The sequence below is a fragment of the Bufo gargarizans genome, chromosome 2 (assembly GCF_014858855.1).
Source record: "Bufo gargarizans isolate SCDJY-AF-19 chromosome 2, ASM1485885v1, whole genome shotgun sequence".
Classification (NCBI taxonomy): Eukaryota; Metazoa; Chordata; class Amphibia; order Anura; family Bufonidae; genus Bufo; species Bufo gargarizans.
Genome location: NC_058081.1, coordinates 569,659,102 through 569,682,926, shown reverse-complemented (window position 1 = coordinate 569,682,926; position 23,825 = coordinate 569,659,102). Strand labels below are relative to the sequence as shown.

Sequence of the window (23,825 nt, the reverse complement as noted above, 5' to 3'; positions counted from 1 at the left end):
ATAATTATCTGGTAAACACTGATGACATAGATAGAAAATGCACAGTATGTTCACTGGTTATGTACTGGTATGAAAACTACTGAATAGTCTGCCATGAAGTATAGCCGAAAAAAGAGAAGCTGCACCAGAGGGAAAGTCCAAGCAAAATCAGCCTGTCAAGAACTTTTAGTCATTTAGTCACTCTACTTATGGTGTAATCATCTAGACTTTCGATATTTATTTGTTCCTATGTTCATGTCAACATTCCTCTTGCTGATTGGTCCACTAGAGTATCAAAAGCTCCTCCAGTAGGCCCAGGTGCAGACACACTAATGGAAAGTAACAGTCCAGCAGACGTTAATCCAACTTGAAAATTTATTAGAAGTTATTAATCCAATGACTTGTGAGCAACATGATAACTTCTTAATTTAGGGTCTAGAAAGAAGTGTCCATTCATATGTTCTGTATAGATTAAAGGTAAGCCTGCAGAATTGTTTCACCATGTAAAGGGGAAGGGAATCATTATCTACATCTGTTGGGTAATAGTTGGGGTTTCAGAGGCTTCCACTTTAGAAGGAATCTGTCACCAGTTTTCTGCTGCCCTCACTTTTAGATCCTAACATCTCCAGCACATGCCAATGAGTCCTCATATTCACGAGCTCATAGCTCTCCACACCCAACTGCCTCTGATTGACAGGTGTTTACATATAAATCAGCAGCAGGCGGGTGGGGAGAGCCACGAGCTTATGAATATGGGGACTCATCGGCATGAGCTGGAGCTGGAGATTTTGGCAAAACACCAGGGTCAATTAAAGAAAGTGACCCAGCATTATACTAAGGAGATCTGTCACTTGTTCATGTTACCCCTAGTTCGGAAACCATAAAACTGGTGACTGTTCCTGTCATAAAACATCAGTAGGGGGAATTTTTCTTAAAAAGAGTCTGTCATCAAGAAATTCACTGGTAAAGCGGGCACAATGTTTTGTAGGGATGGATTAAGTGAATGTAATGACAACTTTTACTTAGCAATCCGTTGATTTATTCTGGAGAAAAAGTATTTTAAATCCTTGTGAAAATGACCAGCTCAAGCCACTCTGTGGACCCTTGCTCCTCTTGCTTGCTTTTCTAGCATCTTCCACTCTTACTTGATTGACAGGACAAAGTTCCTGCATAGTCATCTTGCTTGGCCTTGTCTCTCGAGAAGGAGATGGAGGGGCTGGCAAATAAATCAGGAGAGTGGCTTGAGAATGCCCTCCATGGACTTAACTGCTTATTTGCATATTAATGGATCGCCAAGTGAAAGGTATCATTACACTCATTACATAGGCATTGTTTCTGGTTTAACAGTGAATTTCCTAGTGACAGGTTCCCATTAGCTTTGCACAGTATGATGATTAACTTCAGCCAAGTCTGGTGTTCGAGAAGCGATATCTGCTATATGAGTTTCAGTAACTGTGAAAACTGAATTGGGTAGTCTGCTGCACATCTACATTTCAGCCAAAGTGTGTTTGCTACGAGTCGTCCTAATAGTCTGTATCCATGAATAGACAAACATGGTTGCATATCAGATACTGGATTATAGGGATTTTAGTCTATCCTCAATGTTACATTGGCAATTGGGAAGGAATTAGAAAGATGAGCAAAGAGGGAGACTAGAGCCTTGATAATAATTTCCCTCTTATTAATTATTGCGCATGCTATTAAAACTAGAACTATTTATGGATGAAGAAATTCTAATTTCAGTCTTCTATAATATTCTCATTTACTGTCTATTCAATTTCTGTACTGATCTGCTGATTCTAACATGGGTTACACGCCTCCATCTCCGCTCTTCCAGTAATACCATAATTATGTGCCATGCATTGGACATTCCCCCAATGTGTGTGTCGTTATACCTGATGTCACATACATGGACCAGCTCTAGTGCAATTGTCAACAGCGCAGGCATGAAAAAAACTGAATGCACAAGCGTAGTCAGACAAGTAATGTTTAGCGGCCCATGGATGTGATGAATGCATGGGAGTATGGGAAATGTAATTCACAGTTCAATGCTGAGCCCTGACATACTTCTATGGTGAAAGTTGAAGATGAAACCAAGCAGCACATGCCAAGAATATGTTGGTTTACCTCTTTATCTGTATTGAAAAGCATAGTAGGCTGCTGTTTTGAATACAAAGTGAATGGCAGAAGTATGCAATAGCATAGGCATACTGTACAGTTGTAAACACATGTCACATATTTGGTTGTATACACTGAACATACTCCACAAGCGCAGTCTGTCAGTTAGACATGTCATGACCTGGAATTACCATTTACTCCCAGAATGAAGTATCCTCGATACCCAGCAATGCGCCAAAGCAAATGTTTCCAGGATTAGAATTGACTTTGTAGGATAATCTTGGACCTAGGAGTAGACCATCAATGTTTGATCGGTGGTAGACCCCACTAACCAGCAAAATGAATAGGAGGCAATGCAGCACTTTTATTGTTTACTCAGACACACCATCTTGTACGGCTATGCCTGGCACCACTGGTCAGCCCCTTTAACTTGATACACTACTAATCTACGTGGCACCCAGCAATCAAATATAGGTAGTCTATGCTAGGCACCTATCCTGTGATCTGTGTTCCTGCAAGAATCTAAAGACAGGGTATCCATTCCTAAAGAGGACCTTTCACCGATTATGACACTGTGAACTAAAGCTGTGAGCTCTGCGCTGCAATTGGCCAGCGCTGCAGAAGAACAAGGGCAGACTCCGCCTACCATAACTTAGAGAGCGGAGATACCGGAGGGCATAGCGGGAGAACGGAGCGGCACCCAGGGATAATAGTAAGTGCAGTGAGATCCCCGGGCGCCGCTCTCCATGTCTGTATGCTTAGTTCACATTGTCATAATCGGTGAAAGGTCCTCTTTAAGTTCTGGAAAACTTCTTTAAGATATCCGTAGCAACCGTTCTTTTGAAGACGCAGCAGATGAGATAAAATATTCTCAAAGTTATGATTTAGACTGTATAATGAAGTTCACTAGTTCTGCTACACTGTTTTTCTGCTCAGTATAGAAAAAGCATTTCAGGACAAATCCTTCAGCAAGGATTGTGGGTTGAGAAATACGGTACAGAAAAAGTTATCAAAAGATGTTCTTCCCAAGTTACAATTATAGGCTAAAGTCATCTTAAAACCAAGATTTGTGTCCACTGCAGTGGTATTATTTGCTCCATCATTTTCCCCTGTTGTGGAAGGCTAATAGAAGTATATGCCAGTCTTAGCACTTAGCAGGCAAATATCAAAGATAAGTCAAGGTAAATGCCCCATGCTTGGTTAGGACTGACAAATTAAATTGTTTTGTTTGAGCCATTCCATAGTAAAAAGAGTTTTAAATGGACATATAAACCCAATAATACATAAAGTTAGAACATTTATAGATGGATTGTTGTTAGAGATGGATTGTTAATCCAGAGAGATATTCTGAATGCCTGATTGGAGTCGGGAAGTTTTTTGCCTTCCTCTGGATCAACTTGCAGGATAACAGGTCAAACTGGATGGACAAATGTCTTTTTTCAGCCTTATAAACTATGTTACTATGTTATGTAAGTACAAAAGAAATACTAAAAAACATTTATTATAATAGGTATGTAAATCATTTTACACATTTTGTATGACATAGTGCCTACATACAGGTGAAACTCGAAAAATTCGAATATCGTGCAAAGTTCATTTATTTCAGTAATGCAAATTAAAAGGTGACACTAACATATTAGATAGACTCATTACACGCAAAGCGAGATATTTCAAGCCTTTATTTGTTATAATTTGGATGATTATGGCTTACAGCTTATGAAACCCCAAAGTCACAATTTTGAGGTCCCCTTTGCTCGGGGGGTATGGATGAATTAGCTGACTAGAGTGTGACACTTTGAGCCTAGAATATTGAACCTTTTCACAAAATTAAAATTTTAAGCTGCATTAATGTAATTCCTTTTAATTTGCATTACTGAAATAAATGGACTTTTGCACAATCAAGTTTTTTGAGTTTCACCTGTATACTGTACTGGACCAGTCTCCATTAAGAGTTGGGTTCACAATAGCATTTTTCGTTCAGTTTTTTAAGTAGTATAGAGAGCAATGCTTTCAAGAGTCCCAAACTGATGCAAAGTGATTGAATGTATCTGTATCTATGCGTTTACTTCCAGACCGTTTTTAAAATGGGATTTGCCAGTATAATATGCTGTCATGGTTAGAATTTGCCTTGCCCTTGGAAAATGCCCTTGGCAGTACCATCTGTTGGCACTTTCCTTACCCACATATGGAGTGCTGCCATACAATGTACAAATGGCCTTACCATAAAATGTCAAATTATCAGTGCCATACTCAATGGTGCCAAAATAACTGTGCTATAAATGGGCCAAATACTATTAACATACAGTTGTCTAAATAACAATGCTATACAGTGCCATACACTGAAAAAATTATACACTGTACAGTGCCTAAAGATAAATACTACCTTACAATGCCACCTTACAGTGCTCAAATAATACCAATAAAAATTGATCAAGTAATTACATACATAGAGTATGGGAAAAATGAGTAAGTCCAGCTCCCCAAAAAATGTGACAGCCTTTATTATTCAATACAGATTAATATCCAGTATGGGCACAATGTCTACGCATTTCAGGTCTAGCAGTAATGACCCTTTTTTTATGACCTTGGTCATGAATAAGGGTCATTACTGCTAGACCTGAAATGCATAGGTGTTGTGGATTTTAATCTGCATTGAATAATAAAGGCCGTGACATTTTTTGAAAGCTGGACTTACTCCTTTTTAATTTTGGATTCCTTTGCTGTGTTCCTAGCACTGTCTGTGTTTATGTGGTGATTTAATACTGGTTAGCTGAGCGGCTATTTCTCTATTATCACAAAAAAAATCTACCCTTAAAACATAACTTTTATTATTGATACCTAAAATATTCCCACGAGACGCAAGAAAATAACATACAATAATGATAATATAATGGGATGTCTGCTAAATCCGGAAGGGTATCAGATGAGGTGCAGAAAGAGAGGAAAAACAGTTGCCACGCAAGTGGTCACTCAAGATTTGCAGGCTTATTTTGGAGGCAATCACCATGCCAATTCTCATTCATAAGGGTTGTCAGATATCAGATGCTAAAGCAGTGAATCTTCTTAGATGGAGGTAACATGGCCCAAAGAGATGATCCGCTGATATATACAAGTCCCTGCCTAAAAGCGAAGTGATCACCTTGAAAGGGGCAGCCCCACTTATCGGTGGCTCACCCTACAATAAATATCCCTTCCTAACTAATATCATTTCCCATGTAGTATAAATCCCATATAGGTCAAAAAGTCCCGATGCATTTCCCCTATCAAAGTGAAAGTAGGTTCATCAGGGGATCGGTAGTAATCGAGCGCAATGGCTCAGAAGATGGATATAGCCAGTAGGTAGTCTCACCTGCAGCTGCTATTTCTCCTTTATACATAGAATATTATAACAGTACTATACAATGTGGTACTACTATATGCAATACAGCTATAAAATTAATATTCAAATGTATACTGGTCGCAACCCTTGTGTGAGAGGTCATCAGTGGCACCTCCTTCAGCAGAGATGGGTAATGTGCCCTTTGAGTCCCTGGCCCTAATTATAGGCAGGATATTATAAGTACAGGTTACTATGACTGAATGCCCCCTTCACTGTTGAGAGACAGCAGCCGCTGTCTATGGAAGGATGCACGATAGTAAGGAGAACAGGCATGAGTGTTCTTTACACAGGTTTATTAGACAAATACATTTTAAGTGGTCTTTAGTAAGTAAGAGTATGGCCACAGGGCGATTAATGCAAAACATGAATTTTGCTGACTCCCATGGTCTTGTACCCCTTCACTTTCCCTGTCATTTAAGCTACTGCTTATTGCTAGGGGAAGCAGCCACTGTATAGACTCTGTCCAATGTGGACAACTCTTTCTTTTAAAGCATTATTAGTGGACCTCTAGTTTAGAGCTACTCAAGCTCATACAATATAATGGATGGCAACCACCTGTTCCCAACTAGGGTCATACTGGCGCACCAGATTACCAGAGGATCCTCCAGAGGCCCCAGTCTCTGATTCCATAGTGGACCCCAAAGTTCCACTTGAAAAAAAAAATACAGAGCTGACTTTGAAGCTAATCATTTGCCTCTAGGGTCTATTTATTTGTTTATTTCTTTTTTTATTCAAAAGTATGGCCTCAGGAATAACTTCTTCTGGTAAGCCCAAGTAACCGCAGTCTGATACTGTTCCCAACTGTCTGTACTGTCCTCTTCACCTCTGCCCTGCTGTTCCTAGCCCTTTAAAGGGGCCATTTGGAATTTTAAGGCCGCCTAGAATTCTGCATCTGCCTGCCCTGAGACAGTGCTTTCCCATTCCACAAGAATTTAGTCTCTAGTACGGCATTATAAATACAGGTGAAACTCGAAAAATTTAAATATCGTGCAAAAATCCATTTATTTCAGTAATGCAAATTAAAAGGAATTGCAGTAATGCAGCTTAAAATTAGAATTTTGTGAAAAGGTTCAATATTCTAGGCTCAAAGTGTCACACTCTAGTAAGCTAATTATTCCATACCCCCTGAGGAAAGGGGACCTCAAAATAGTGACTTTGGGGTTTTATGAGCTGTAAGCCATAATCATCCAAATTATAACAAATAAAGGCCTGAAATATCTCGCTTTGCATGTAATGAGTCTCTCGTATGTTAGTTTCACCTTTTAAGTTGCATTACTGAAATAACTGAACTTTGCACGACATTCAAATTTTTTGAGTTTCATCTGTATGTCTTCAGGTTCACTCAGCATTCCCTCTGAGAATGTCCACACCTTCTTTAGGCCTCTTTCACACTACAGTATTTTGCGTTCCGTATACGGTCCGTTTTTTGCGTTCCGTATACGGTCCGTATACGGAACCATTCATTTCAATGGTTCCGCAAAAAAACGGAATGTGTTCCGTATGCATTCCGTTTCCGTATTTCCGTTTTTCCGTTCCGTTGAAAAGATAGAACATGTCCTATATTTGGCTGCAAATCACAGTCCGTGGCTCCATTCAAGTCAATGGGTCCGCAAAAAAACGGAACACATACGGAAATGCATCCGTATGTCTTCCGTTTCCGTTCCGTTTTTTGCGGAACCATCTATTGAAAATGTTATGCCCAGCCCAATTTTTTATATGAAATTACTGTATACTGTATTTGCCATACGGAAAAACGGAACGGAACAACGGAACGGAAACGGAACCACAACGGAAGCAAAAAACGGAACAACGGATCCGTGAAAAACGGAACGCAAAACACTGAATTCAACATACTGTAGTGTGAAAGAGGCCTAAGGGAGTTAAAGGTAAAGAACACATGATCACTTACTATCTACTCCCTGGCTTAGCCCACCACCTGTCGGCCTCTGTCACATATAATAAACCAGTGAACCATATGCACTTCAAAGATATAAACTAATCAGATGAATTGCTTTTAAAGGGGTTATGCCATGATTGATGTAAAAAATGAAAATCAGACATTATATAATACATGACAGTTTTTAACAAAGCCGGGAACCAGTCCGGTACCTCACATGGAACCAGAGATCTCCTCATCCATTGCTCCAGTTGTTCTGCTAGATTTATTTCAGACTGGCAGCTCAGAGACAAGTCCTTTATAATGCAGCTCTCTCCCTATCACAGCTCAAAATAAATGTCCTTTCCATAACCGCTTTCTCCATATCAAAGCTCAGGGGCCATGTCCTTTCTGCTGTGGCTCTTTCTCTGTAACTGCCACAACTCCTAAGAGAAGATATGACTGGTTACAGTTGAATATTTAAACTGAGCATGTGTGACCCCCTCAGTAAGGTGGACCCGGACGAATAAGAAGAGAATATATAGCAGGTAGCACACATACTTATTCCAGCTCACCTCCCTGGTCGATAAATGCAGTCCCGGTTCCAGGAGCCTTGGGGTGTGTCCCCGCTGCAATCAGCACAAAATACAAAAAAAACGGCTCCGGATTCGTATAGAGATCCTCTAGAAACTTCTTCTTTATTCACAAATAGTATTTACAGCAGACATATCCACCAGTATACAGGTTCAGTTGATGCGTTTCGGAACTAAGTCCTAAGTCGTAGAATATATAGCAGTTTTACTGAATTGCTTAGTGGCTATACTGCCTTTTTAATCACATGCTATTACAAAAGTATTCAGATTCAGGTGACGGTTGGAAAAATGTAGAATACTTTTTGTGGGACAACCCCTTTAAGGCTTAAGATTATGGCTGATTGAGCAAACGCTTGTTCATCGGGTGAAAGCATCGTTGATGTGGACATCAAGACCATTGTCTCTGGGCAACCAGATCGTGCTGTGTAACCAGTGATTTGCTTCCCAGAAGCAATAAACTGTATGGGATCCAGTGTTTGCAGTTGTGATCACTTTTCCTCATACAGAGGAGATGATTGCTGCATCAAGTAATTATTGTCAGTCAGCCTGTGTAAGGCAAGCTGTGATTTTGTGACTACTATTTGCAAACAGTCAATAATCCAAAATCTCCTAGAGAAGAACGTTTACCCAGACTTCACCTTTTATCTTTTTTACTGCAATCGTCTCCACGTAGAAATCTTCACAGCTTTATTAATAAATAAGTCTTCAAGAAAGCAGTTATCGCCAACACAATGCAAAGTCATTTTTTCCTCTGTCTACCTCCTGCTCTACTAAAATTAAATGCTTTTTGGCTGTGAAATCTGAATGTTTCTTGCCAGACATCATACTGTTCCTTGACACTTCATTTCACATGAGGGTTCAGCAGTTGCTTCTGTTTGAAAATGAAATTACCTTTTGTCCTCCTCAATCTTGTTTTTACCAGTTTTCTTTCATTTTGGAGAATTACTTAGAACAATGCAGCTCATACAGTACATGCTCATTAGGCTGTCACTTATGATCTTGGCCGCCCTACCTTTGTCTTCACCTCTACCTCTCGGAGTGTCTCATTTTCCTGTCGTGTTGCGTTTTTCTCATGTAAAACTTTTCTTATCTGAATACTGGCTGCAAAGGAGAACAGTCTGCAGGCAATATTCTAGCAGTGTGAAATGCGCTTTACTTAATCACTTAATTGCCTTATATCATATGACCCAGGACTAATGCTCCCTCTAAGCTGCGCAATCTGTAGAATAAACAGTTAAAAGGTTAATGAGGCCTCTTGACTGAAGGTTTCATTCACAATCTGATGTTTTTTCCCCAGCAAGTACAGCATTTAATCCTCTTCTAGAATCCTCAGCTTGTAGGGAAGAATGTCATTGCTAGAAAAGATCTGGGGTTAGTTGCACACAGCTGTATTACGGCTGCCTTACAGGTGCAAGAGCCCTCTATGGCGCTTCTGTATGCCTCCCGTTTCATTCATAGACAGGCATACAATACAGGCATTTCTTTCTTTTGATGTCGTACTACTCATACTCTATCAAATTTTGCATGTACGATAGTATTCTTCCCAATAGGTATTACTTTAAAGGGAAAATACTCCTTTTCATATAGTATCCAAATATAATTCAACTTGTCTTTACTGGAGGCAGCATTAATCCACATGAGATACAGCAATAGTCTTTTGGGTCCCAGCAGGTATTTGGCAATGTATGGCAGATCAATATCTCTTCTGCATCTAGCATGTGCCTGGAGCTCTCTGGCAGGATTTTTCGTCTGCTTATGGCTCTGTAATATGTGGCAGGAATCTATCTTCTGCTTTATCTATCTTCTGCTTGGTATGGGACTGACTAGCTGAGGAGGAATTTGGCTTCTCCTGGTCTCTGGATAGTTACTCACAGTTATGCTCACAGGGAATGGCTCTTCCTGGAGGTCTGGAGGTGGCTGCTTCTTGCTTGTCAACCAGCTGAGGCTGAAGGGCTCAGACTGGGAATGCTCTCTGGTCTCAACCGAGACAAGGTCCTGGGTTGGGATCCCTATTTCTGGGAGCTCCTACCAGCACAGCCTTCCCCAAACAGGGGTAGCTGGCACACTACTATAACTTCCTTTCCTCCCCATGAGACAGGACATGGGCCAGCCCACTTCTGCTCATAGAGGGGGAGCTAAACTGGAATAAACTATTCCAGTTTAGAAACACTAAACTGTCTAAGGTCCTGCTGACACATTGCTGCCACCTGCTGGTGTACATAGAAAACTACAGCAAATACATGTAACAGGCTTAGAAAATGCACATTATTGAAGATGTGATGTTAAATTATACAAGATGACAGTATAAATACACTTAACAGGTTGTAGCAGGGTAAAAGTGTTTTTGTAACATAACTCTGGGATGTTACAGAAGCACATCTCCGCTCACAGATTACAGATTAGTGGTCATGCCAGGTTACTGCAGATCGGCTCTCATTCACTTCAACAGGACCGGAGCTGCAGTAACCCAGAACGGTCACTACACTCGGAATGGAGTGGTGCTAGAAAAGCAAGTCTAGTTTCAGATGACAACCTTTCAATGTCCATATTGCGGTTGCAAGACCCAGAGCCAGTTGTAGTGAACTGAACACAGGTCACCAGACTAGTGCATAAGGCTCTGTTCACACAAGGCTACTTGTTTTACAGAATCCATGATGGCTATGATGGATGCATTTTCCTTTTCTCCCATTGGACACATTAGTGTGGCATGATGCTATTCTGAGGGTCTAATCATGTCAAAGTGTGAATAGAGCTTTACAAACTCAAACATTACTGGTGTCTTATACTGGTGTCTTATAGCAGCATTATCCAGTAAATTACTGAATTTGTACAGATTTTTTAAAGGTTAAATGGAATATTTAGTTCGCCTCAGTTCCCAGTGATAGAAGGGAAAATCCTCACCAGGGGTGTAACTAAGATTCATAGGGCCCCATGGCAAAATAAGATGGGGCCCCCACCACCTAGTGTAAGAAAATTAAAACACCAGCACAAGTAGCAATAATTTAAGATATGTATAGTAGCACCATATATAAGAAAAACTATATAATGGCAAAAAGCCTCCACATGGTTATTCCTTACAAAAGGTGCAACGTTCTTGAACCTGATAAGGCCCAACATCCTCTGGGCCCCATAAAAAGTGCTATGGCTGCTATGCCTATAGTTACACCCATGACTATCACCTTTGTGTACTCTTTCAAGGTGCCATATATATTTTTCTCTTCTTTGCATATTGGCCTCTAAGGGGAACTTGTTACCATAATTATGCTGCAAATCTGCAAGCAGCATGTTAAAGAGTAACTAAACTTTTATACTAACTTTTAATATGTTGTCCCTAACCCCCTAAAAATATTTTTCTAATATACTATATTTATTAACTTTCTATTTTTACCATACTTTTTCATCCCTAAAGCGCATCATTCAGTGGTGCGCTAAAACTCAGTTCTCCGTACACCCTGTACCCATGTACTATGCCAGGATTAGGTGAGCGGAGCGGGCTCCTGCTTCTGCCTGCCCCGCTTTGCTAAGAGAACTGCATGACAGCTCTCTTAGCTGAGCATAGCAGGCAGAAGCAGGTGCCCGCTCCGCTCAGCTATTCCTGGCATAGTACATGGGTACAAGGTACCCATGTGCTATGCCAGCAGTTAGTAATAGTACAGGAAGCACGGGCAGGAGTAGAAATATGCACTCCTGCCTGTACTGTACTCACAGCGTTGCTGCTGCCCATTCATTAAATTAGTACTCCATACTCCGTACACCGCTGACAGCTTAGCGGTATATGGAGAACTGAGCTTTAGCGCACCACTAAATGGTACGCTTTAGGGATGAAAAAGTATGGTAAAAAATAGAAAATTTAAAAATAAAGTATATTACAAAAAGATTTTTTAGGTGGTTAGGGACAACATATTAAAAGTTAGTATAAAAGTTTAGTTACTCATTAAAGAAAAGGAGAAGCTGAATAGATTAATATATAGTATTATGGAAAAATATTCAGTAAACTTATATTTCATTCAAATTTCTGTTTGTTTTGGTCTTTGAAGTCCAGGAGGCGGTCCTATCAGTGACTGACAGCTATATCTGTATACACAGTCATAGAGGGAATGCTGTCAATCACTGATAGGACCGCCTCCTGAATGAGCAGGAAGTTAAAAGAATTTATTAAAGTTTAGCTGAATCATTTTCCATAAAACTATATATCCATCTGCTCAGCTCCTCCTGCTCTATAACATGCTTCCTGCAGATTACATTGCATTTTCATGTTGACAGGTTCCCTTTAAAATGTTTTCAGCTTTATATAAAAGATTAAAACTTTCTAATACACCTTGTATTTCAATTTCTCAGTATCTGCAATATCTCGTTTGTCAGTTCATGTTGAAATGGTGAAAACATACAGAATAATAACATTTTTAATGTCTTTTTTTTTTATAGGTGCAACCAGATGTTGAAGATCTGGACCCTTCTTTATTAGATGGAAAAGAAGAAAAGCCACAGGAGAAGTTAGGAAAGCTGCAGTACTCCCTGGACTATGACTTCCAAACTGGACAGGTATGGATAAATTGAGTTCTGACTAGGACACTAGTACTGGCATAAGTTGCCTGAAATGTGATGCAATTATTATATACTGTTTAATAAAAAAAATTCTGTTGACCTAAAGTTGGTCGGCTTATAAATCCATATGTGTAAACAGGTTCTCTACACTTTAACTCTATGAGAGGGCGGATGAACGATTATGGATGATCGTACATAAAGATGTAAATTAGAGATGAGAGAAGTTTAGAAAAATTTGATTTGGCAGCTTTGCTGAATTTCAAAAAGAAATTTGATTTGTTATGAATTAATTTGTCAGGAATCACTATAAATCAGGTTTACCCAGGCCAATCTGTCTAAAAGTAACAGTGGCCTGTAATACTGACGCACAGCAACTCTAAAGCTAACAGAAAGTATTAACTATGAATATTGGTGCACTGCACACTTATGTACATGGTAAAAAATTAGACCTGCTTGTAATACTGACGGTACAGTAACTCTACAGCTAACAGAATGGATTAGCTCTTGGTGCACTGCACAGTTATGTACACGGCGATACATTGTAGCAGAGTCTGTGGTCTCCTACGCTCTCTCCCTCCACACTCCCTGCAGTCTCCCTCTTCAATATTATCCTACACTCTATTAACAGTTTGCAGCAACACTGTCTCTAGTGCATGAGCGTCTTGTCATGTCTCTCCCTATGCTAAGCTCACAGGAAAATGCTGGCGAACACACGGGATGAGGGTTTTATATGGCTCTGCCTAGCTGTGACATCACAGGTAGTCGGCTACCTGTGGATTGGCTGGCTGCACGGCATTATGGGTGATCTCACGTTCCGGGGCTTGTCCTTTCACTTTCTAACGTGTGCAGCCGCTATTTTAGGAAAACAAATTCGTAACTGCGAAACGCAATGAAATTCGGATTCATTTTCCTAAACTTCGGACCGAATTCCACTTTGGATGCTTCAATTCTCTCAACACTAATGTAGATCATACAGGTAGTGGACAATTTAATACATCATCATTATGAGCAAAATATCTGGCCAAGTGAATGGATCCTAAGTAGTTGAGGTCCCTTTGGGACACAGTACATTGGGCACACTATGGCTGGAGAACTGTATATCAACCACTATGTGGCTGGGGCTGGTTGCTATACCAATCATACAATGACATTCATCAAAAATTCACAGTACTAGACTGTCTTGCCACGAGTTAAATATTTTCAACTGGAAAAAGTGTCCAGTGGTAGAATATTCCACAATTACCCCCTTAAGAGTAGCATGATTTATTTCATTTTATCAATACAACGTTTTAAAAGCCATAACAATTTTATTTTTCCATTACCATAGCTGTAATGAGGGCTTCTTTTGTGCAGGTTAGGTATTCATTTTCAATGGCACCAATTTTGGGTACTTATAACGTATTTGTGACGCATTTCCACTGTGGTTATTTGGAACTGGTACTTTACTATGCAGTAGAAATAACATGATAATGGGTTGTTGTGATTACAACAATCCCAAAATTATATCATTTTTTTAAAATACAGCATTCATAGTGCAGGATATATAATCTGTGACTATTACAGAACAGGTTGTTGTGGATGTGGTAATGGCAAAAATCTATAGTTTTTGTGATCACCTAATTTTTACATAAAAAATATTTTGTGTGAGGGAATATAGTTTTGAGAAAATCAGTTACCTAATGAAATCTAGACTATGTCATAGAGGCTTACCTGACTGACTTCTAATGTCGCAATTATAAAGCATAAGAACATAAACGCTTTATGGTGTCACAACAGCTTACCTAACTAAAACCCACTTGTGATGTCACAGCAGCTTACCAGACCTAAACTCATGTGATGTCACATCAGCTTGACCAACCAATAATAAAAACGCTGATAAAGTGCATGCAATACACTGGGGTCTAGCATAAATTACTATAACCAAAAAGAACCAAACCAATAACCCCATAAAAAAGCAGGAAAATACTCATATAAAATATATGTACAGTCGTTGCCAAAAGTTTTCAGAATTACATACAAACCGGATTCCCAAAAAGTTGGGACACTGAACAAATTGTGAATAAAAACTGAATGCAGTGATGTGGAGATGGCAAATGTCAATATTTTATTTGTAATAGAACGTAGATGACAGATCAAACGTTTAATCCGAGTAAATGTATCATTTTAAAGGAAAAATACGTTGATTCAAATTTTCACGGTGTCAACAAATCCCCAAAAAGTTGGGACAAGTAGCAATAAGAGGCTGGAAAAAGTAAATTTGAGCATAACAAAGAGCTGGAAGACCAATTAACACTAATTAGGTCAATTGGCAACATGATTGGGTATAAAAAGAGCTTCTCAGAGTGGCAGTGTCTCTAAGAAGCCAAGATGGGTAGAGGATCACCAATTCCCAGAATGTTGCGCAGAAAGATAGTGGAGCAATATCAGAAAGGTGTTACCCAGCGAAAAATTGCAAAGACTTTGCATCTATCATCATCAACTGTGCATAACATCATCCGAAAATTCAGAGAATCTGGAACAATCTCTGTGCGTAAGGGTCAAGGCCGTAAAACCATACTGATCTCCGGGCCCTTAAACGACATTGCACCACAAACAGGAATGCTACTGTAAAGGAAATCACAGAATGGGCTCAGGAATACTTCCAGAAACCATTGTCATGTGAACACAATCCACCGTGCCATCTGCCGTTGCCAGCTGAAACTCTACAGTGCAAAGAAGAAGCCATTTCTAAGCATGATTGGGTTAAAATGGCAGACTTGACCTGTTAAAAGGAGGGTGATGCTTGAAATCATTGTTCTTCCATTGTTAACCATGGTGACCTGCAAAGAAAAGCGTGCAGCCATCATTGTGTTGCATAAAAATGGCTTCACAGGCAAGGATATTGTGGCTACTAAGATTGCACCTCAATCAAAAATGTATAGGATCATCAAGAACTTCAAGGAAAGAGGTTCAATTCTTGTTAAGAAGGCTTCAGGGCGTCCAAGAAAGTCCAGCAAGCGCCAGGATCATCTCCTAAAGAGGATTCAGCTGCGGGATCGGAGTGCCATCAGTGCAGCGCTTGCTCAGGAATGGCAGCAGGCAGCTGTGAGCGCATCTGCACGCACAGTGATTCAAAGACTTTTGGAAGATGGCCTGGTGTCAAGAAGGGCAGCAAAGAAGCCACTTCTCTCCAAAAAAAAAACATCAGGGACAGATTGATCTTCTGCAGAAAATATGGTGAATGGACTGCTGAGGACTGCAAAGTCATATTCTCCGATGAAGCCTCTTTCCGATTGTTTGGGGCATCAGGAAAAAGGCTTGTCCGGAGAAGAAAAGGTGAGCGCTACCATCAGTCCTGTGTCATGCCAACAGTAAAGCATCCTGAGACCATTCATGTGTGGGTTTGCTTCTCATCCAAGGGAGTTGGCTCACTCACAATTTTGCCCAAAAACACAGCCATGAATAAAGAATGGTACCAAAACACCCTCCAACAGCAACTTCTTCCAACAATCCAACAACAGTTTGGTGAAGAACAATGCATTTTCCAGCACGATGGAGCACCGTGCCATAAGGCAAAAGTGATAACTAAGTGGCTCGGGGACCAAAACTTTGACATTTTGGGTCCATGGCCTGGAAACTTCCCAGATCTTAATCCCATTGAGAACTTGTGGTCAATCCTCAAGAGGCGGGTGGACAAACAAAAACCCACTAATTCTGACAAACTGCAAGAAGTGATTATGAAAGAATGGGTTGCTATCAGTCAGGAATTGGCCCAGAAGTTGATTGAGAGCATGCCCAGTCGAATTGTAGAGGTCCTGAAAAAGAAGGGCCAACACTGCAAATACTGACTCTTTGCATAAATGTCATGTAATTGTCGATAAAAGCCTTTGAAACGTATGAAGTGCGTGTAATTATATTTCACTACATCACAGAAACAACTGAAACAAAGATCTAAAAGTAGTTTAGCAGCAAACTTTGTGAAAACTAATATTTGTGTCATTCTCAAAACTTTTGGCCACAACTGTAATTTTATTAAGACATAAAGTAAACATACAATGACATAAGGCACAAGGCAATGGAAGGACGGGACGACCGTGTATCGGAGCCACAAAACCCCCACCCTCACATATACCGTACTGACAGGGGAACGTGCCAGAAATACAAGGTGCTAAACCACACTATTGTGGGTGAGATGTGGAATCACCCAAAGTAACATACATACCGCAGGTGTGCACGATATCACCTTATCACACATGCCATGGTTGCCAAAAAAATTGATAGCAATCATGGCCTGCCTATAATATAGAGCAGAGAACCAGGTCACAATAGATGATGTAATAATGATAAATCAAGAATAGCATGTGCAAAAAATAACAGCCAAATAGAGGCACTGAACATAAACTACGGAATACATAAGTTACCCATGATGTGTGGAAGCACCAAGTATCTGAACAGAGCTGCACCTCGACGCGCGTTTCGGCAGGAAACAAAGTCTTTTTCTGGCGAAACGCGGGTCAAGGTGCAGCTCTGTTCAGATATACATCTTCGCTTTCCCTTTCCGCTATTGAGATCCTTCATAGGATCTCAATAGTGGGGGGAAAACACTTCCGTTTTGTCCACATTCATTGTCAATGGGGACAAAACTGAACGAAACAGAATGCACCAGAATGCTTTCCGTTCCTTTTGGTTACGTCCCCATCACAGACAGCATTTTTCTGTCCGCAATGTGGTGCGGAGCAAGACGGATCTGTCATGACACATAATGTAAGTCAGAAAAGTCACAAAAGAAAATGGATCCGTCCCCCATTGACTTTCAGTGGTTTTAGAAACTGATCTGTCTTGGCTATTTTAGAGATAATACAACCAGATCCGTTCAGAACGGATGCAGAAGGTTGTATTATAATGGAAGCGTTTTTGTAGATCCATGTCGGATCCAGCAAAAACACTGGGGTGAAAGGAGCCTTAGTCAGCCTTAGTCAGCACATCCCAGTGCACAGGTGCACATCGACATGCCTGAAAGCACAAAAGCAAAAACAAACACAATGCAACAGCACTCTGCAAACACAAATAACAAAGTAAATACAATGGTGCCATACTCGCTATAGAAAATGTCCTAGTGCTAATGCTATGTTATAAATGTGACATTCTAGGCAAATACATTTTGTACAAATTCATTTGTGCCTGTCCGCCAACAACAAGACCATCTCTTCAGGACATGAACCTACACTAAATTCTCCCTCCACTGGTGCCATACTAGCCTCTTTTAAATTCAGAGAATGCTGAATCCACACTATATTATACCTCTTTTGGTGCCACAATGACCTCCATTAAAATCATGGAATGCAGGTGACACATGCATGCTGAGCTAACACTATATTATACCTCTTTTGGTGCCACTATGACCTCCATTAAATTCAGGGAATGCAGGTGACACATGCATGCTGAGCCCACTCTGTATTTTACCTCTCCTGGTGCCAAATGATTGCAGAGTGCTGTTGCATTGTTAATTTTTGCTTTCGTCACAGCAGCTTACCTGATTGAAACCCACTTGTGATGTCATTGGAGCTTACCTGACTGAAAACCATTTGTGATGTCACAGTAGCTTACCTGATTGAAACCCACTTGTAATGTCACAGTAGCTTACCTGACTTAAAACCATTTGTGATGTCACAGTAGCTTACCTGACTGAAACCCACTTGTGATGTCACAGTAGCTTACCTGACTGAAACCCACTTGTGATGTCACAGTAGCTTACCTGATTGAAACCCACTTGTGATGTCACAGTAGCTTACCTGACTGAAACCCACTTGTGATGTCACAGTAGCTTACCTGACTGAAAACCACTTGTGATGTCACAGTAGCTTACCTGACTGAAAACCATTTGTGATGTCACAGTAGCTTACCTGACTGAAACCCACTTGTGATGTCATTGGAGCTTACCTGACTGAAACCCACTTGTGATGTCATTGGAGCTTACCTGACTGAAACCCACTTGTGATGTCACAGTAGCTTACCTGACTGAAAACCACTTGTGATGTCACAGTAGCTTACCTGATTGAAACCCACTTGTGATGTCACAGTAGCTTACCTGACTGAAACCCACTTGTGATGTAATTGGAGCTTACCTGACTGAAACCCACTTGTGATGTCATTGGAGCTTACCTGACTGAAACCCACTTGTGATGTCACAGTAGCTTATTTGACTGAAACCCACTTGTGATGTCAAAGTAGCTTACCTGACTGAAACCCACTTGTGATGTCATTGGAGCTTACCTGACTGAAAACCACTTGTGATGTCACAGTAGCTTACCTGACTGAAAACCACTTGTGATGTCACAGTAGCTTACCTGACTGAAACCCACTTGTGATGTCACAGTAGCTTACCTGACTGAAAACCATTTGTGATGTCACAGTAGCTTACCTGATTGAAACCCACTTGTAATGTCACAGTAGCTTACCTGACTTAAAACCATTTGTGATGTCACAGTAGCTTACCTGACTGAAACCCACTTGTGATGTCACAGTAGCTTACCTGACTGAAACCCACTTGTGATGTCACAGTAGCTTACCTGATTGAAACCCACTTGTGATGTCACAGTAGCTTACCTGACTGAAACCCACTTGTGATGTCACAGTAGCTTACCTGACTGAAAACCACTTGTGATGTCACAGTAGCTTACCTGACTGAAAACCATTTGTGATGTCACAGTAGCTTACCTGACTGAAACCCACTTGTGATGTCATTGGAGCTTACCTGACTGAAACCCACTTGTGATGTCATTGGAGCTTACCTGACTGAAACCCACTTGTGATGTCACAGTAGCTTACCTGACTGAAAACCACTTGTGATGTCACAGTAGCTTACCTGATTGAAACCCACTTGTGATGTCACAGTAGCTTACCTGACTGAAACCCACTTGTGATGTAATTGGAGCTTACCTGACTGAAACCCACTTGTGATGTCATTGGAGCTTACCTGACTGAAACCCACTTGTGATGTCACAGTAGCTTATTTGACTGAAACCCACTTGTGATGTCAAAGTAGCTTACCTGACTGAAACCCACTTGTGATGTCACAGTAGCTTACCTGACTGAAAACCACTTGTGATGTCACAGTAGCTTACCTGATTGAAACCCACTTGTGATGTCACAGTAGCTTACCTGACTGAAAACCATTTGTGATGTCACAGTAGCTTACCTGACTGAAACCCACTTGTGATGTCATTGGAGCTTACCTGACTGAAACCCACTTGTGATGTCATTGGAGCTTACCTGACTGAAACCCACTTGTGATGTCACAGTAGCTTACCTGACTGAAACCCACTTGTGATGTCACAGTAGCTTACCTGACTGAAAACCACTTGTGATGTCACAGTAGCTTACCTGATTGAAACCCACTTGTGATGTCACAGTAGCTTACCTGACTGAAAACCATTTGTGATGTCACAGTAGCTTACCTGACTGAAACCCACTTGTGATGTCATTGGAGCTTACCTGACTGAAACCCACTTGTGATGTCATTGGAGCTTACCTGACTGAAACCCACTTGTGATGTCACAGTAGCTTACCTGACTGAAAACCACTTGTGATGTCACAGTAGCTTACCTGATTGAAACCCACTTGTGATGTCACAGTAGCTTACCTGACTGAAACCCACTTGTGATGTCATTGGAGCTTACCTGACTGAAACCCACTTGTGATGTCATTGGAGCTTACCTGACTGAAAACCACTTGTGATGTCACAGTAGGATAACTGGCTGAAACATATCTGTGATGTCACAACATAGCTGGAGAATGCAGGGGTTGACAGATCATGGAATAGCTGCAGATTTGCAGTCCTGGATTTTCATGTTGCAAATCTGCAGCGCCACATAGTACCAGCAAAGTGGGTGAGATTTTAAGAAGTCTCATCCACACACTGAATACAAAAACCACAGCGTAATTTGACTAGCTGTGCGGATTTGAAATCTGCAGCCTCTCAATTTATGCCACGGTTCTCTCCAGCGGATTTCAACCTTTGGAATAGAGTGAAGTTCACTGACTTTTCCACATCAAAAGAAAAATGCATGTATCACATGTGGATTTTGTTATGATTTTTGCGACGTAAAAAACATTGTGGCATTTTCTTTACAACTTCCAGTACCTATGAATGTACTCGTAATGTCACTGCAGAAACCTACTTGGATTTTGTCTTTGCTTAGAATTTTTTTTCTTTCTGTATCCTTTATTAATCCCGTTTATGGGACTTACGGCATGAAGGTATGATCCTCTGGTTCGGTATTGTAGTGCAATTTTTTTGATCACATGTTTTAGTAACTACTTGCATCCCCCTTGTAATAATTCTCGAGCATCTATTCTTATGACTTTATAATGTGCCATTCCTTTATTATTCCTACTAGAAGTCTATAAATACATTTTTAGCATTCTGCAATAAAGGTCCAGCTGGGTGTTACCAGTTGGGGGAGTGTTTCTGCACAGTTTAACAGAACAAATAGAGGAATGGCACATCATAGGATCACAAGAATGGATGCTCCAGAATTGGTATTACATAGTGATACAAGTAGTTACCCAAACAGACATGTCAGAAGAGGTGACAGGTCCTCTTTAAATCTACACGTTTTTGCATTTTCATTTTTCCTCCCTGCTACCCGTAGCCATAACTTTTTTATTTTTCTGTTCACATAAACATATAAGCTTGTACTGGCACCATTTAATGGGGGCATGCAATGTAAAAATAATTCCAAATGGGGTGGAATAGGAAAAAAATGCAATTCAGCCACAGTTTTAAGGATTTTGTCTCTAGCATTCACTATGCAGTAAAATTCATTCTCTGGGTCAGTATGATTAAAACGATACCGCATTTATAGCGTTTTTATTGTGATTTAGTACGGAAAAAAACGTATCCGCAAAAAACGGAAGCTGCTCATGTGCCTTCCGCAATTTGCGGAACGGAATAGGCGGCCCATTGTAGAAATGCCTATTCTTGTCCGCAAAACGGACAAGAATAGGACATGTTATATTTTTTTTTGCGGGGCCACGGAACGGAGCAACGGATGTGGACAGCACACGGAGTGCTGCCCGCATCTTTTGTGAAGTGAATGGGTCCGCACCCGAGCCGCAAAAACTGTGACTCGGATGCGGACCCGAACAACGGTCATGTGCATGAGGCCTTACTCACATAAAAAAACTGGAAGGAGTAGTTGGTTGGCCCTATTCCTCCAGTGTGCACAATTAAAAGGCCCCTTTCACACGGGCGAGTATTCCGCGCGGATGCGATGCGTGAGTTGAACGCATTGCACCCGCACTGAATCCTGACCCATTCATTTCTATGGGGCTGTTCACATGAGCGGTGATTTTCACGCATCACTTGTGCGTTGCGTGAAAATCGCAGCATGCTCTATTTTGTGCATTTTTCACATAACGCAGGCCCCATAGAAATTAATGGGGTTGCGTGAAAATCGCAAGCATCCGCAAGCAAGTGATAAAGACCCGATCATTATTATTTTCCCTTATAACATGGTTATAAGGGAAAATAATAGCATTCTGAATACAATAGCGCTGGAGGGGTTAAAAAAAAACAAAAAACATTTAACTCACCTTAATCCACTTGCTCGCGCAGCCCGGCATCTCTTCTGTCTGTCTTCTGTGCTGTGTGGAGGAACAGGACCTGTGGTGACGTCACTCCGGTCATCACATGATTTTTTACCACCCCCCTGTAAGGCTCCATTCAGACGTCCGTATATGTTTTGCGGATCCGCAAAACACGGACACCGGCAATGTGCTTTCCGCATTTTACGGATCCGCACATTGCCAGAACTATATAGAAAATGCCTTTTCTTGTCCGCAATTACGGACAAGAATAGGACATGTTCTATAGGCTCTACAAAAAAAGGAGTGTTCGCCCGGTCAGGCCTGATCTTGTGCGCACACTTGCGTTCAGTCCGCCCCACCGCAGTGACAGAAATATTTTTTTTTCTGATCAATGCAAAAACACAGTAAAATCGCTGCGGCGCTATAAAGATCACTTTTGAGGGGCATGGCGAGTTCATAGAATAATTTTTTTTTTGGGCACAAGTAAGCAGAAATATATATATATATTTTATTTTATGATTTCTTACAAAGTCTCATATTCCACTAACTTGTGACAAAAAATAAAATCTTACATGAACTCACCATACCCCTCACGGAATCCAAATGCGTAAAAATGCCCTGTGAAATCCTAAAGGTACTCATTGGAATTTGGGCCCCTTTGCACATCTTGGCTGCAAAAAAGTGTCGCACATGTGGTATCGCCGTACTCACGAGAAGTAGGGCAATGTGTTTTGGGGTGTATTTTTGCATATACCCATGCTGGGTGAGAGAAATATCTCTGTAAAATGACAACTTTGTATAAAAAAATGGGAAAAGTTGACTTTTACAGAGATATTTATCTCAGCCAGCATGGGTATATGTAAAAATACACCACAAAACACATTGCTCAACTTCTCCTGAGTACGGCGATACCACATGTGTGACACTTTTTTGTAGCCTAGGTGCGCAAAGGGGCCCAAATTCCAATGAGTACTTTTTAGGAGGGCATTTTTAGACATTTGGATTCCAGATTTCTTCTCACGCTTTAGGGCCCCTAAAATACCGGGGCAGTATAAATACCCCACATGTGACCCCATTTTGGAAAGAAGACACCCCAAGGTATTCCGTGAGGGGCATGGCAAGTTCATGTAAAATTTTATTTTTTGTCACAAGTTAGTGGAATATGAGACTTTGTAAGAAAAAAATAAATAAAAATAATATCATTTTCTGCTAACTTGTGACAAAAAATAAAAACTTCCATGAACTCACTGTGCCCATCAGCGAATACCTTAGGATGTCTATTTTCCGAAATGGGGTAATTTGTGGGGTGTTTCTACTGTTCTGGGCATTGTAGAACCTCAGGAAACATGACAGGTGCTCAGAAAGTCAAAGTGCGTAAATAATTTTTTGGCACCATAGTTTGTAAACGCTATAACTTTTACCTAAACCAATAAATTTACACTTATTGCATTTTTTTTATCAAAGACATGTAGAACAACTACAGAAATGTAGTTTTATTTGAAAAATTTTACAACAGAAAGTGAAAAATGTAATTCTTTTGCAAAAATTTCAGTAATTTTTGATTAATATAAAAAAAAGTTAAAATGTCAGCAGCAATGAAATACCACCAAATGAAAGCTCTATTAGTGAGAAGAAAAGGAGGTAAAATTCATTTGGGTGGTAAGTTGTATGACCGAGCAATAAACCATGAAAGTAGTGTAGTGCAGAATTGCAAAAAGTGGTCTGGTCATTAAGGGGGTTTAAGCTAGGGGGGCTGAGGTGGTTA

The 23,825-nt window shown here is 40.6% G+C and overlaps 1 protein-coding gene across 2 annotated transcripts in view; it reads left to right on the top strand.

Annotated features, from left to right (window-relative positions):
• Positions 1–23,825, top strand: part of SYT5 (synaptotagmin 5) — a 95,118-nt gene that overhangs the window by 29,878 nt on the left and 41,415 nt on the right. For both annotated transcript variants that reach the window (XM_044278203.1, XM_044278204.1), the window contains one exon: positions 12,371–12,487. In XM_044278203.1, coding sequence (XP_044134138.1) covers positions 12,371–12,487 — 117 coding nt within the window. The remainder of the gene's footprint in view (positions 1–12,370; positions 12,488–23,825) is intronic.